The 16,213-nt window shown below is 39.7% G+C and overlaps 1 protein-coding gene across 1 annotated transcript in view; it reads left to right on the top strand.

Annotated features, from left to right (window-relative positions):
• Positions 1-16,213, top strand: part of WWC2 (WW and C2 domain containing 2) — a 166,518-nt gene that overhangs the window by 130,219 nt on the left and 20,086 nt on the right. Inside the window, exons 13-18 of the mRNA XM_075197254.1 lie at positions 6,109-6,180; positions 6,569-6,652; positions 8,817-9,009; positions 10,914-11,072; positions 12,479-12,597; positions 13,889-14,078. Coding sequence (XP_075053355.1) covers positions 6,109-6,180; positions 6,569-6,652; positions 8,817-9,009; positions 10,914-11,072; positions 12,479-12,597; positions 13,889-14,078 — 817 coding nt within the window. The remainder of the gene's footprint in view (positions 1-6,108; positions 6,181-6,568; positions 6,653-8,816; positions 9,010-10,913; positions 11,073-12,478; positions 12,598-13,888; positions 14,079-16,213) is intronic.

Here is a 16,213-nt window from a genome sequence, read left to right as displayed (position 1 = left end):
ACACTTTCTTTTAGCTATGGCCCTGCACCATCTTATCCTTTGTCCTTCTCACCCCTCTTTCTGCACTCCCTTCCCCCTGGCTCTCACCCCTCTTCCTGCACCCCCTTTCCCCCGTGGCTCTGTCACCCCTCTTCCTGCACCCCCTTTCCCCCGTGGCTCTGTCACCCCTCTTCCTGCACCCCCTTTCCCCCGTGGCTCTGTCACCCCTCTTCCTGCACCCCCTTTTCCCCATGGCTCTCTCATCCCTCTTCCAGCACCCCCTTTTCCCCCTGGCTCTCTCACTCCTCGTCCAGCACCCCCTTTTCCCCCTGGCTCTCTCACCCCTCTTCCAGCACCCCCTTTTCCCCCTGGCTCTCTCACCCCTCTTCCAGCACCCCCTTTTCCCCCTGGCTCTCTCACCCCTCTTCCAGCACCCCCTTTTCCCCCTGGCTCTCTGTCCTCTTCCTGCACTCCCTTCCTCCCTGGCTCTGTCACACTCCTGACATCTCCACCACTGGCCATCTGGCACTTCTGGCATTTGCCAGAAGTGCCAGATGGCCAGTCCGGCCCTGGGTGGTAGGTATTTGGGATAGATTTAAGGATCCAAATTCCCATATTTAAAAAAAATTATTCTGGCTTTTGAAATATTATACTGGATATTTATCAGAATCATAATTACATTTTTCTGACTGGGTAAATGCCCATGGTAGAAGGACATTGAGATTACAAGTCTTGCAGCCACAAATTTAAGTGAAATAGTTACACAGGTAGTGTTAGAAGCCTCCTGGATTAGTGCTTACCAGGGGTGATTTGAGTAACTTCACGTGAGTTCATCATATTGTAGTGTTTGTACCAAAGTCTCTTGACTTTTGGGCATCCTCACCAGGTATGGTAGATTTCTCCATCCTGCTATATTAACCCCTATGGCATGAAGGTGAGGATGGAGCAAATAAGTTTTGGAGGTGACCAAAGTGCAATTTATCATGTCTCTAATAAAGAGTTAATGGAGCACTTGGTTGTAATTTTCCAATCATGTATTCTCTCTTATTCCTGTCATTTGTGTCTCGATCTTTTTCATCTCACCAAGGCTACCTCAACATAAGGAAAAAATGGATGTAGAAAAAATTGGGAAAACATCATTGCAAATTTACTATGAACCCTATACCACACCAAGGGAAAGTATAAAACAGTGGGGGAAATAATTACCAGTCTAGGAAAGGAGGATCAGGCTGATTGACCCACCATAAGAGGAAAAAAGTTGGGCAACTGGAAGAGATGGGGTAGTCTGTAATATTTGAGAATATTAAGCATGCCCAAACCTGCACAATATCAGGCACTTTTCACACATTTTTAAGGCATGTATGAAATGTGGCCATGCAAATTATGGTCATAATGTCCCAACATTTAGAGTTGGGTGTAGGTAAATCTTTTTGAGTGAGGTACACATTTCTGTACAGCGCATGTTCACCAAAAATGCGTGCACCATACATCCAAATATACATGCATGCCCTTACGCTTGAATGGTCAAAATGGAGGCTTTGAGGGGCGGGCAAGCATAGACTGAGTACAGTAAGGATGTGTTCACATAATTGACACACAATTTGTCTTGCCATCTCCAGCTGATAGTACTTAATAGTGTTGCGGCTCTATCATATCAAGTCACAGCTGTCTAGTCACATTGGTTAATTGACATTTCCAACTGGAGGAAAGAAGATTACCATTTCATTCTTTTTATGGGATAAACAACATGTGGAGGTGTTTGTATTTAATTTAATTTTACAAGGAAAATGCAACTTTATTTATTGTCACTATTTTTTACTACTAACACTGTCAAGCCACATCTTTATGCAATTGTGGGGTGTTAGCAGGGACTGGCAACTGTTAGCCGGGAGGGGGTGGGGGGGGGGGGGTACAGTAGTTACAAGAAAAAACTATTCTAGTGACTGCTATGCAATATAGAGAGCATGATAGTGACCAATATACAATACAGGATGCATTCTAGTGACTGAGCTACAATCCATAGCTCATTCTAGTGACCACTTTACAATCCCAAGAACATTCTAGTAACCTCTATACAACACACAGAGCATTCTAGTAGCTGTTGGGGCAGTTTTCTGTATTTCCTCTACAGATGCAATAACTGCTTTCAATTGACAAGCCAATGTTAAAGTATCAGATGTAGTAGAAGCTGTAACGATCGATCGGAGCCCAGAGGTAAGAGACCACACACAGTGTCTGGTGTCCAAACTGAACTGCTTTACTCAAGGAAATAGCTAATAGTTTTATAAACAATAATCACGTCACAACAATCATGTCAAGTTCTTATTAAAAAAAAACAGGTATAAAATAAGGTAGCTGTCAAGCTTAATGTCATGAAGTTCCTTATTGCCTATCCAATCAGGGGTCCTTGAGGCTGGCATAACTTCTTGATTCTGCAAAGTTTCACATTAGCAGGCGCTGAGCTAATTTCTTTTGTGGTTGGCTTTTTCATTCCAAACATTAACACAAAATATCTGTTTTGATTTAAGGACATACAACATCTTAATAGAATTGAGAAAGATACAACATATAGAAGCATGCAAAACACTATTTCTGAATATACCTTAAGGCCGGCCCTAAGTAATAGGATAAGCTTAGCAACATTTTTTCTTACTTCATATGACCCTAGACCCCACATAGCATCTATATAAAACAGACCGCATCCTAGTGACTGATTTAAAATACACAGAGCATTAAAGTGTGATATGCTATTAATTAGCCTATATTGCAATCTTCATATATTCCATTAGCGATAATTTTTTATTTAAAAGCACCAACAATTTAAGTATACTCTCGACAGAACAAAATGGCTTCTATTTTACCTTCATCCTGTTAATAACACTTGCCCTCCCATCTTAATCTCTGTTAGTCATAAACATTAGACCCCAGACTGCTGGGAGCAGCCTAATTGAATGACAGTCTCTCCTGAGGTTCCTTGAATGTTTTTGGGTGTGCTATAGAGGCCATATGACAGATTGCTAAACTCTGATGGATGGATAGTTCCAACCATTCACCCATCAGTGTGTGGAAACCTCCCACAACTCTGATTAGTGAATGGCAAAGTCCATTGGGCATGATAGCAATCATCTATTGGGTATGATAGAAGCCTGTCATAGTCAGTAACTGTGCGGACGCACGCTGCATGGACATGCCTGGCAGCAGAGAAGCAGGCAGAGGATGCTGCCCAGTAGCCCCAATTGTGTGTTGGAGCATTCGGGCAGCATCCTCTGTTTGCCTATTAGCCACCGGGTGTGATCACACAATGTGCAGCCGCAGACAACTGGCCCAACATCCCTCACCCAACCTACCTCTGCATGTAACTATACACTCTTGTACACCTGACACACGTCTGGGGCAAATGCTATGTTTTTTTTAACTGGACGCAGCTTGAGGTACATGCAACTCAACATATACATGTTGGTGAGCTGTTTTTGTTTCAGTTTTTTTGGGGGTTTTTCAGTGTGTGTGCTTTCGTTCAGTGGGTCACAAATGCCTCCATCCTTAAATGAGCCTCATTATGACCATGGAAATTTGTACTTTTCTTGTTTTTTATTTGTAGATTTTGTGTACACACACACACACACACACACACACTATGTGTGTGTACAAGCCTGTTTTCCCTTCTATAATACTGTAGGCTTATGGCAAAATATCTAAGCATGACGTAGACCCCACTGGACAGTGGTCATGTTATTATGGAAAGTAGCATATGTGAGTAACATTATAATGTTTTTGAAAACAATGGAACATGTTTATCGCTCAGAGCTGCTGAGTTTAGTGAGCACTCTCAGCATTATTCCATTTGAAATGGCTTATATCTAATACAGTGTGTGTAAGAATGATAGTCTGTTAAAGAGTCATGAGATGTGGGTTCATTTCCGGTAGAATCTTAAAATTGTTAGAGGATTTTCTTGTTGCCCTGGTCTAGCAAAAATAACAAAGACCCCTTGGCATATTTTTAATAGTTTTCATGTCTCAACAACAAAAAAGACAATAAAAGATCACTGGCATCATATCAAAATAAAGCTCTGCGTCCTGGGTGGGTTTGCTGCAAGTATGTAGCTGCTACATATGGGTATGTTGTGGAGCAAAAAACTGAGACTATACAGCAAGTATCTGTATTAATAGTGAGGTATCTGGTGTCTACAAAGCGAGGGATGTAACAGCATCTGGTGGTTTCATTGTCTAACTTGCAATAGATTCAATAGAATTACTGATTTCTGTGTTACTGTGTATTTGTTAGTTGTTGAAGAGCATTAACACTGGAGGGTAAATGATTGCAGTAGATAATCAGAAGAGAATGTTTCTGGCAAAGTGTTCATAAGGAGGGAGCTTAACTGTCAAGTAGTCTTGTGAGTTCTCTGCAAAGTTTCAGTATCATATGGGTTATACAGACCACATGGAAAGACTAGTATTAAGGTATAATGAAGGGACATCAAACAATACATCATTGTGACTATATAGTTTCCCAGAAAGATTTACACATTTTGGCCTTTACAACTTCTTAACAAATGAAAAAGAACAGGTTACAAAGATATAACCACAATCTTTGGACATAACTTGATAAACAGAATAAAGAAATTGTTCAGATATACCACAGTCTTTTAATCATACTTCAAACTACAAGCACTTATACAAATTAATTGATGCCTTAAGACATAAAGCCTTAATAGCCTATTTCTCATTATTTTCCACATGATGAACCTCTTTTGGTTAAACAACACTCCCAATTTCAATACTCATTAATCCATTTACATGATTTTCACTTTCCTGATTAAAATACATAGTTTCTGTTGAACTAAACTAGGAGAAACAGCATATTTAGTCAAAGTTTTACAAGTGTGAGAGATAAAACACTTAATAGAGACAATAAGCAAATAAACTAGTACGAAAACACAAAGTATAGCATATAATATTTGTGAACCTAATGCACTCAACCAACTAAACAAACGTGAATAATTGGTTTGATGTAACTTTTTGGCTTCTTTTATTATATTTTGGTCATATTTATGGGGTATTATCTGGAATATAAATACAGCTTTCCATATAAATGGGCAGGCCGTTATTATGGCTTGTTACGTACTGGTCGATGACACTTTCATTGCCTTGTCCTTGGATGCACTGGTCTCCTTGCATTGTAATACATGTAACCAGGTCTACAGGCCTCTACACTCACTTTACAGCAGAATGAGTGGTGAGTAGTTCTTGATTTAGTCCCTTTCACAGAGGCTCTAATGATGGCTTCCTCTGGTATACCTTTTTGTTTATCCAGTCTGAAAGGAGTGACACTGCCTGTCTGGTTACTTAGGTAAGGCAGTTCTGTTCTACGAATAATAGGCCTTGGCAAATTTAATTTGAGGCTTGCAATAGCTTAGAATCTGTGTGCCATGCAAGTCAGTGAGCTGTGAAGCAACTAGACATGTGGGAGGTATCTCATAGGTCCATAAAAATCTGTGAATCTGGCCATTTGTACCCAGTTTATTAGAGATACATATAAATAGATAAATTCATGAAAGGAAATATTTCCAGAACTGTTTTTAAATTGCTTCTCCAAATGGTGCATATCTGTGGGCTGTGTTTACACAGTTTATATAACTCAGCCTTGAAGTCAACCTAATATTTTGTGAACATTCCCCTCCCTCTAGCTGGAGCCTCATGGGCTGCTACATGCAGCTTTTCTCTTGAATTTCTGCTGGTTCTGTGAAGAGGACCAACAAATCAATTTAGTCCACCAGCTTTAAATGTCAGTAGAAGGAGGGAGTGAATGGAAGGCCCAATCACAAGCTGCTATCATCCCTAACCACCTGGGTATCAGCCTGGGCTGTAAGACGGAGGGGCATATTAGTGAAAACAAAATCCATAGGTGGCAGTGCAACCTTAAGGTATCCTAGATGTTGGAAAGTTTTTGATGGTGAATATTGCTATTAATGAAGAGTCCAACCATAACCCATATTATTCTAATCTCTGCTTTCTTCATATTTAAGTGAGTTATTGGTAACTCCCCATCTCACTAATGTTAGGGTGTTTGTAAAACATTGCCTAAACTGCTGTTTCAGAAAGATTTTATAACATTCTATCTTTATCTGCCAGGCCTTGTGAAGATGTTGCATTTAATGAAGATTATCCACCGCTTGGGGGAGCCGAAGTTCAATTAATTCTGAGGTGAGCACCATAGATTTGAATTTGAATTGAAAAGGAATTAAATCACCCTCCAAACCCTTTTTACTTCTTTTTTTTTTCTTTCTATTTTTAAAGCCTTGTTCCATATTTGTTAATGAACTATTGCTAATAGTTTTTTTCCTGGCGTGAATAAAGCATATAGTAAAGTTTTAACACCTAATTGTGTCTGCAAAAGTATCCTGCAGACCTTATGCCCATCATGCGGGTATTGCAGTTGCATAACAGCTATAAAGTGCACATGCTTATACCCAGGGTCGATGTGTGCTGGGCACATTCACATGCGTTTACACGCAGCATTGAGCTTTTCCCATTCATTTCAGTAGCCTATTCATTTCACTGTCCAATATTACTTCTCTTATTTTTTTATTAGATATGATTCAGGAAATTCCAGCTTTGTGATAATAATTGGAGAAGCAAGAAACCATCTCTCCAGGGTCCAGTACGGTTCCAGAGTGTAAGTAAAATCCCATAAGCCTTTCCTACAGGTATCGCTATAAGATAGTAATTTCAATTGCTTTATTCCCCTGAGATAACCAATTAGGCGCATAATAGTTTGATTGACCGCTGTAATGATGGTTACTTATTAAATTGCCCATGAGGCAGTCAATACGTGTGTGTCTTTACTAGTGTGTCGACCACACCGTTAGTGTCCACACAAGCAAATTATTAGGTGCATGTCGCTTTGTCACTATAGGCTTGAAATGGAATCAGCAGAGTGATTTAGAGTACGCCATGACCACAAAAAGTTAATATTCTGGCTTGTGGGTCTTTCATTGCACGATGTGACTAGAGGCAGCATAGGTTCACTTTGACTACTTCAACAACCTTCAGGAAAAGAGGAAGAGCTTTCCCTTCATGAGTAGAGTTGAAGGAAAAATTCCTCTCAAGTACTAAGTGCTTTGTGTTGCGCTGGGTATCCAAGTTCAAAGGGTAGAAAGCATATACAATGGAGACTGCTGTTATGGTTGATGTCTGATTTATCTCTTTCATCTTAGTATTGCCTTTCCTCATTGCAACGACATAAGCTTTTTTTTCTTTTTTTCTTGGGGATTAAAAGTCTCGTAAGCACTTTCTTTCAAGCATACACAAGTAATCGTAACTGAAAATCACATGTACATTTCTTAACCAATTCTCTGTTTATTTGGCTGGACAAGAAATACTGTGATAAAAAATATGAATTAAGAAGACACGTTTAGTTGTTAACATGTTAGTTTCCAATACGACAGTTTGTGGCGGGGTGTCGTGCTTTAAGGGTGCAAGACTCCATTATCTATTCTAACAAATATAATTAACGATTTGCATTACAAAAACCCCTGTGGGTGGAATTTGCATAGAATGTTTGCTAATACACTGCTGCGTTTTCAATCACTTAATTATTTTTGCTTAATGATATAATGATAATCTAATCATAGCAAGAACAAATTTTAAATACATTCTTGTCGTGGTTCATCCTGACGTCATGAGCTATGAAATGCAGTTCACAGATCTCACAGTATAAATGTATTGGATGTATATACAGTACACAGTATATAATGTATTCCTAAGCATAGAATATAAGGAGTTCCACGATCATGAAAATGAGACTGACCCTGGTCCATCTTCTGCCATACGTTCTATTACAAAGACGTGTACACAGGCTGTGTGTTTATAGGGATCTATAATCTATTTGTGCGCATGGATCACTCCGCTGTCCAGCTGTTTAAAACAGAAAACAAACACACTATAGGTGGTTCAAAACCTAAGCTAACAGTGGGCATGTAGCCTTAATGTCCATTTGGCAGAGGAGGATCACTTTCCTTACTCACTGACCCCTAGAGGGTACTAGTGCCATAGTATAATTTACTTTTACTGCTGCTATTGCCAATGCTGTTTTGTGAGCATTTTGCATTATCAGACTTTGTAACTCCTTTACAAAAATAATGTAATAAAATTGTGTCTTTGTCAACAACTACTGCTAATGCATTATTAGGAATAATTCATCCCTTACTGTGTACTTATAAGGCTATGAGATGTAACCTTTTGAGTTCCTTTAGGTGTTGTTTAGTCTTTTAATGAATCACTCAGTGATCTCGAATATCCTCATAATAAAAGAATGTTGTGAATATTCTGATATATACCCCTATCTGTGATAGATAGTGATGTTGGAGAATGACGAACATGACAATAACTTTAACTATGGTAACCATTTTAGGACATACTCCTCTATACCAGAGACCAGCAAAGATAATATATTTCACGAAAGACTTCGGATTAACTGTCCTGTACACAGCACATGAGAGAGAGAGAGAGAGAGAGAGAGAGAGAGTGTGTCACACAGACTTCAGAGTGTTTCAGAGTGCAATGTTGCACAGTTCTATAGAGATGTTACAATGTTTCTGGTTATTTAAATACAGTTTTTTTGTGTTATTTCAGAAATTGCAATGTTTTATTAACTCTTAAGGAAATTGTAGCATGGCTTTAATATAAAATATACATTAAATCAAAATTCTTCAATCTTTGGTATCATGAACTTGAATTCATTACCACTTATATTGAAGTGGAACAGTTTAAGACACAAAGTCACAGATGTACAGATATATATTTAAGTGATTTTATATTTTTTATTTTTTTTAATACAGGTATATCCGTGTTGCTGTTCTTCCATCTTCAAATGATGACAGCTGCCTATTCCGGACCAAAGTATACCCTGCTACGGAGACAATTCTATTTAATGAGCTGTTCAGAGTCTCCATCTCACACAGTGGTCTGCAGCAGAAGACTCTGAGAGTGGATGTGTGCTCCGCTGGAAGGACTCTTCGAGAGGAATGCTTGGTATATGACTAATATCTCCTTTCACCTTGCTCCTTGAAATATATTACTCATGAAGTGGCTTTACGTGTATCCGTGCAGTATTCAGAAGTTGTCAGAGTGTGACTGTGTAAGAGTAAACATTAGAGGCACGTTGAAAGGAAACCTTTTAATCAAGTACCATTTAACTAAGTGAACAATCATTCATTGAACTGCTCAGCAGCATTTCCTAATCTGTAATTTGGGGTGTTTGTTCCAGTACACAATGAAATTCAGAGTTATCAGTAGCATTACCTGCTACTCATTAAAAAGGATGGAAACAGAAGGTTGAGCTGTGTTTTCAGTGTTTAGTTGTTTTAGGAACATTGTAGGAACTGGGTATTTTCAATGTAGTCTCATGATTCTTTCTTGAAATTTGCACAGACAATTACGCTGTTAAAATTTACTGTTATTTTGTCTTCAGTTATCTCAAAAGCCTTTGTTAGTTTGTGCAAAATTAATATTTAAGAGTACTTTACTGTCAATATGATTGGAAGACGCCCACGTGACAAATCAGGTATACAAATAGCTGTTGCAAATGCATTCATTTATACACAATCCTTTATTGTACTTAATCAGTGGGACTGTTGTGTAATATAATGGAGGACATTTATTTAGGAAAAAGGTGCACAATTGATTGCAGAAAATATGCTGTAGCTCATAGCAACCAGTCAGATGTTTGCTTTTGTTCCCCGCCCCCTTTTGTTATTTGGTTGCTATTGGTTACATTACACTCTTTTTTTTGTGTAGTTGTGTATTATTTTTAATAAAAATCCTCCTACATATATGGATGTTTTTTATACATCTTGTGTGTGTCCATCCATATACACTTGTAAGAAACGTGTGTTTACACTGTACCTATTATAGAGGATGTGAATATTACTTTATAATACATGGTGGTGCATTTACTTTCCTACGTAGCTGCCTTGGGTTTCAAGGTAGTGTTTCTGCTTGCTGTCATGGCCAGCCAAGCAGCTCAAGGCAAGCAACCAGGATTGTTGATAAATGCTATTAAAACAAGCAGTAACCCATTGCCTCTTGAAATTTCAGGCAGCCACGTACAGTGTTGTATATCACTGTAAACATATACTCTTAAATTATATAGTTAATGGAAAGTAAGATAGACTTATTTCTTTGAGCGTCATTAGCACTAAAAGTTTTAATTTTCCCATCATATGTGCCTGAGACTCGTCTCATCTTTTGCTTTGCAGGACTTCCTTTACTCACAAGTTTAGTCTCAAGTTCAATTCCATTCTGTCATTAATTGATGTATCCCCACTGAGAATCCCATCTCCCAGGGCAATTGAGTATGTGTAGATGAATCAGAGCTTGAGAGATTGAAGCCAAATTATAAAGCAACGGAGCAGAGTTATATGATCCCCTCTCCATTCTGCTTGTTCTCTTCGTACAGGAAAAACTATACTTGCTATATATTTACATGTAAATGACAGGTCTTTGAATAGGTCAGCGCTGTCCATCTCTCAGCAGAGGGGCGTGTGTGTGATAAAGGTTCTCAGGAACATGGGTTCAGTACCATGTAATGCACATAGCACCACTGCTCAGTAAATCATGGGGCAGCGCTGAATCTTGATTTCCACAGGCACCTGCTCTGATTCCAATGTAAGGATCACTGCTTTAAATCAAACATTGTTTTTTATTGATCAAAGCCTGTCTCTTGATGGAGGAAGTGAGAACAATGTATTCCAGGAGACCCAGTGGATTATATTATAAATATTCTCAGGGCGGTGTTCTTGAAATCATCTGAAAATTATATTTTTAATTTTTCAGCTTTTAAAAGTGATTTTTCACTGACATACTACTTAAGAAACAGAAAGTAAAGGAAAGTAAATGTGTTTCTCTTGTCATTATTCTGTTCATCCATTGAGCAGGCTGGCATCCAGATCAACTTGGCTGACTTGTCATTCACAAATGAAGTATATACCCGATGGCATACCTTGATGCCCTGTAGACCCATTGCTCACCCAAAGGAGCTCACTGACAAATCAGTATTGGGCCCAGACAAGCCACGGCCTGCAGTTTTGGATTTGGTAAGCTCTACTTTTTGTGTGCTTGTAAAGTCTAAATATATGGGGTTTTTTAAGAGGGATTTCTGTTTACATAAATGTTCAATAAAACATATGGGCATTCTGCATATAATCTGAGCTACCTTCTTGTTTTCTATAGATTATAGTTGAAAAGTACAACAACACTCGTGGAGAAATTGCTCTTGTTTTGCAAAGACGAGTGATCTTGTTTATTTCAGCTTAATATATTTTTATGCCCAAATAGTTACTGATAAAGGCTGGGTATATGCTCATATTCACCCGTCAAGAGGTTTCTTTGCAGATGTGGCCAAGGTAATTCCTACACTTGTTGTCATTGCAGCTCTGAGAAAAAGCAGAGACTGCGCAGAGTTCACACTTAACTGCTCGCTGCCATGGAAGTATAATGTAGGAGTCAGGGTTATAGTGGTGAATCCACTGTGCTTTCTGGGTCTCCGGATTGAAACATAAATATAAACAAAATGGGCTGTTCCTGTAGTTGACGAGATACTAAAACTTTCATGTACAATGTTTAGCACTTTGATTCAATTCTGATTAGAATGCTATGTGCATGTCACTTATTTTGTATCCTCAGGTTGTTCTTAGGTGTCCCAGGTTTCACTTACAGTTAAAATCATCCTGACTTTAATGTATATTATTGTCAAAAGTGGTGTTCCTTGCTCTTTTGTTATAAATATCTTAATTATTTGAGATATATTACTTAGATCGGTAATGTGTACAGGCTTTGTTATAAAGTATATTAATATCCAAATATGAGCTTGCTCACTCATTGATAAATCCATTATTTTCATATGTATTTGATATCCCCTAGCTGGGTGCTTTACCAAAACTTACAATTTTTTGCTTGCAAACGAATTTCTTGCATGTTGAAAGAGTTTGTACAATTGTAAATATTGTCATATTAATCATTTAGTTATGCGAATGACCCAATAATATAGTGGATTTAAGGAAAGGCTTTTACTTTTTCTAGCTTTTTATGGCAAGTTTAGTTTTTGTAATTCTTTGTTTATCAACTCTAATGTCAAACTAGTTCTCTGTATTTATGGTAAAATTTAAACCCTTTTAATCTCTTTCCTTGAAAGGTTTTCCTAAACCTTTCTAGACGAGAATGTTTCAAGAATCCAGAATCACTATTAACAATTGGCTGCCATCTCCTTACATCTGCCTTTGAAGCAGGAGTGTAAAAGAACAGCTCGACATCTGAAACATATCTGGCTTTATTTCAGAGCGTTGTATACTGTTTCATTTCTGCTCCAATCGCTGATACAAGATGACAGAAGTCAAACAGAATTGCAATTTAAGATTAGGGAACTGTAGTTATAATTGTACTATTTTCCTGTCTGATTTTCCTTTCATGATACACTGATGGCTTCCTCTCCATTCTGTGCCAGGATGCTGTGTCAGCTTTGCTGGAGAGGACATCTGCTGAGCTGGAAGCAGTGGAACATGAATTAGCCCAGGAAGAAGCCAGCGAGGATGATCAGGAACAGACGTGTTCTGGGGAGGAATGGTAAAGCTTCAGTGTCCAGACACAATTCTTAGGGGCCCAGTAAAACTACATATATATTGTTTGTTGTACCCTGTTTAGAGTAATTTTACAGCCCACATCTAAAATTGAAAAGTCTAATACATTTTAAATTTGGATTTCCAGACAATGTGGAACTACAAGCCCCAGCATATTTTACCACAAAAATATGGAGAGCCACAATTTGCCTATGGCTTGCTATGGAATGCTTCCTGGGAAGTTGTTGGAAGGGGGGGCTACTAGCTTTACTTTTGTGATGAGAGCCACATTCTGTCCATCGTCAATACACTGCCCCTAAATATATGTAAATGGTCCGCAAGACACCTGCCCGTTATACCAAACTACTAAAAAAATTCAATAGATTTTTAAATAAAGTGCCAAACAACAATTTGAATAAAACACTCCCCACTTTATTTAAAAATAACATTTTGTTTGTTTTGTTTTATCTCTTTCATAATCCAATAATCCAATGAGAAATTCTTCTGTCCTTGTGATCCAATTTGATATAAACAAAAGAAAGCATGAAACAGCGCTCCGCTAAATTACTCTGATAATCCCACTAGCTGCTCAGGCTGAAAGAAGCGTTTATCCATGCTGGCCGCTTGTCTTTGTCTAACGGCTAAGGGAAAACCCGTTTATTTCAGGTCACAGTCGTTCAGCGATGGGCATTTATAGCAAGCAATTGCATAGGCTTTTATGGTTTTATGTTTACTTTGAAATACAATGTGAGAGGGGAAAAAAACAAAGAGAAGAGTTTGCCATTTAATTACAGAGAAAGAAGAATTTCCCAGAACTATAATATAGTTTTATAATATAGTTTAGAATGATGTTTTTGGGAGTGTTTTATTAATCAGAATTTTTTTTCTATTTTTTTTTTTTCTATTGTGGAGCTGCATGACCCAGCTTGCCATGACAGCCATTGACTGGAAGGGCATGCTGGTGCATCTGGTTCAACAACAACAAACATGCCCGTCCAGTCAGTGGAGGCCAGTGCATACTGTAAAATGTAGCTCCAAAATAGCTGACAGCAGTTCCTCAATAGTTGAGGCAAACAAAAGCTGTGGACTATGCAATTCCTTGGATTTAGGTGAAACATCAGAAAAGATAAGTGGAACTTTGTCCATATAAAAGGCGCCTCTTATTGAACAGGGTTGAATCAGCCCCAGAATCTACTTGGTTTCCAGTACAAGATTTTCAATATTTAGATTAACATTAAAATGAGGAGTAAAACATTTCTAGCTCGTGTTTTAACCCCTAGCTCTGCAATTGACTTCAGGTTAGAAGTACCAGGAGAAGAGCAATTTGATGCCCTTGATGAACATGGGTCCACAGGACTTCTGCATGAGTATTACCCTCCACCGATGCATTTATCTGTAGACCCAGAAAGTGCACATCCAGAAACCGATGAAACAAATAGCTGGAATCCCACCTCCTCTCTTCCCCCTGCTGCCGAGTTACCAACACTGGTAAGTTGCCATTTTTATATAATAGGGATTCCCAGCAAGTACGTTGCCACACAATTGTGTGACATCATGGCTGGCTGTCCTAAAAATAAAATTGCAGTACGTAATGGAGCGGATATGTGAGCTGACAATTGAAAGATACAGCTACGATTTGCCTTGATTTGTGATTCATTTGTTTATAATTATGTTTTCTTTTGTTACAAACCTGTAATATTGGCTTGTCATGAAATAATGTACCACAATGAAGACATGTCAGTGGGTGTCACATCATTGAAAAGGATCAGAACCAGTATAATAGTCAATAGGTGTTTAAGCCTTTACCTGTCCAAGATTAGAAGTCTCACAAATAAAACATGCATGATTCTTGGGGGGAAAAATTAGATACATTTTGAAAGTCTAGCATAATTCATTAGAAGTGTAAATATTAATATGAAGGACATAGCAGGTTTGTAAATTGGTGTACATTGTTTTTATATTTCTCTGGGCTGCATGTTTGCATTTCCTTATGTCCGCTTTAAAATTGAAATGTGTGGCAGGGCATTGTAAAATGAGCACACAATTGTGTAATAGTTAAGTATGGAACTTTAAGGATACCACCCTTAGCTGGGATGGCAGTTACCCTCTGTGGGATTCAACTCACTTGGGTAGACCAGAATATATCCAAAATAAGGCTTTATTACGACAGCACAACACCACAAGACGTTCGCAAGATACAGGGTAATGGTAGCATGTATCCTCCAGCAGCCTCTTGCAGTCAGCACTCCAAAGTAATAATCTCAGTCTCTTTAAGAGTCTTATCCTCCCTACCACCGATTCGATTAGCTAGACAGTTACGGTGTCGCCCAGCCTGGGTTACTGTCTCACACAGACCCTGTCCTGGTAGGGTTTCCTCCAGCGGCACCACGATGCCTGGCCCAGAGTACTTTTTGCTGATGTCTTGTACACCAGGATCCTCCAAGCTAGAATAGCTCTCTTGGCATTCTCCTCTCCCTATAATCTTCCCTGTATACACAGGGTGTAGGGTCATATGTCTCAATCTTCCCCTTTACAGCAGGGGTCAATCAGCGGACTCTTTAGCTGTTAGACATACAGTCTCTGTTACCTTGATTATACAATGGAATGGCTTGACTCAATTAGCTATTTGGCTGAATACACTAAACTAAGGGTTACAGTATAACATCAAGGAATGACCCTTCACGCTTGTGTGAAACAACAATACATCTGACACATTGTATCTGCCACGTTACACAATCTGAGTCTGATAAATTTTGATACAATAACATTTATATTGATACATATTAATACATTTTTCCAATGCTATCTCAGCCAGTATATTACTGTGGAGGCACATTGCATATAATATAGAAGCTCTAACCGGGCGGTTGCCAAACTGTGCGCCGCGGTTCCCAGGGGTGCCGCGGCGCTGTCACTGGGGTGCCGCGGGCCAAGCATTGAAAAAAAGAAAGAACACAGAAACTTACCAATCCGCCGGGCGCCGGGACCCAGAAGCCTCCTCTCTCCCGCAGCTGTCACTGAATATCGACGTCAGTAACAAGCTGCTGCGAGAGAGAGGAGGCTGTTGGGTCCCGGCGCCCGGCGGATTGGTAAGTTTCTGTGTTTATTTTTTTTTCTATGGCTGCGCGCGGCAGAGGAGTGAGAGGGAGCGTGACAGCGGGGCACAACAGGACAGAGGAGTGTAACAGGGGCAGAGGAGGGTGACAGTGGGGCACAACGGGGCAGAGGAGTGTAACGGGCAGAGGAGGATGACAGCGGGGCACAACGGGGCAGAGGAGTATAACGGGCAGAGGAGGGTGACAGCGGGGCACAACAGGACAGAGGAGTGTAACAGGGGCAGAGGAGGGTGACAGCGGGGCACAACGGGGCAGAGGAGTGTAGCGGGCAGAGGAGGGTGACAGCGGGGCACAACAGGACAGAGGAGTGTAACGGGCAGAGGAGGGTGACAGCGGGGCACAACAGGACAAAGGAGTGTAACAGGGACAGAGGAGGGTGACAGCGGGGCACAACAGGACAGTGTAACAGGGGCAGAGGAGGGTGACAACGGGGCAGAGGAGGGTGACAGCGGGGCACAACGGGGGCAGAGGAGTGTAACTGGGCAGAGGAGTGTAACGGGGGCAGAG

The sequence above is a fragment of the Mixophyes fleayi genome, chromosome 1 (genome assembly GCF_038048845.1).
Source record: "Mixophyes fleayi isolate aMixFle1 chromosome 1, aMixFle1.hap1, whole genome shotgun sequence".
NCBI lineage: Eukaryota > Metazoa > Chordata > Amphibia > Anura > Limnodynastidae > Mixophyes > Mixophyes fleayi.
The sequence above is the reverse complement of the archived record's forward strand: the minus strand, read 5'-3'. Positions and strand labels throughout refer to the sequence as shown.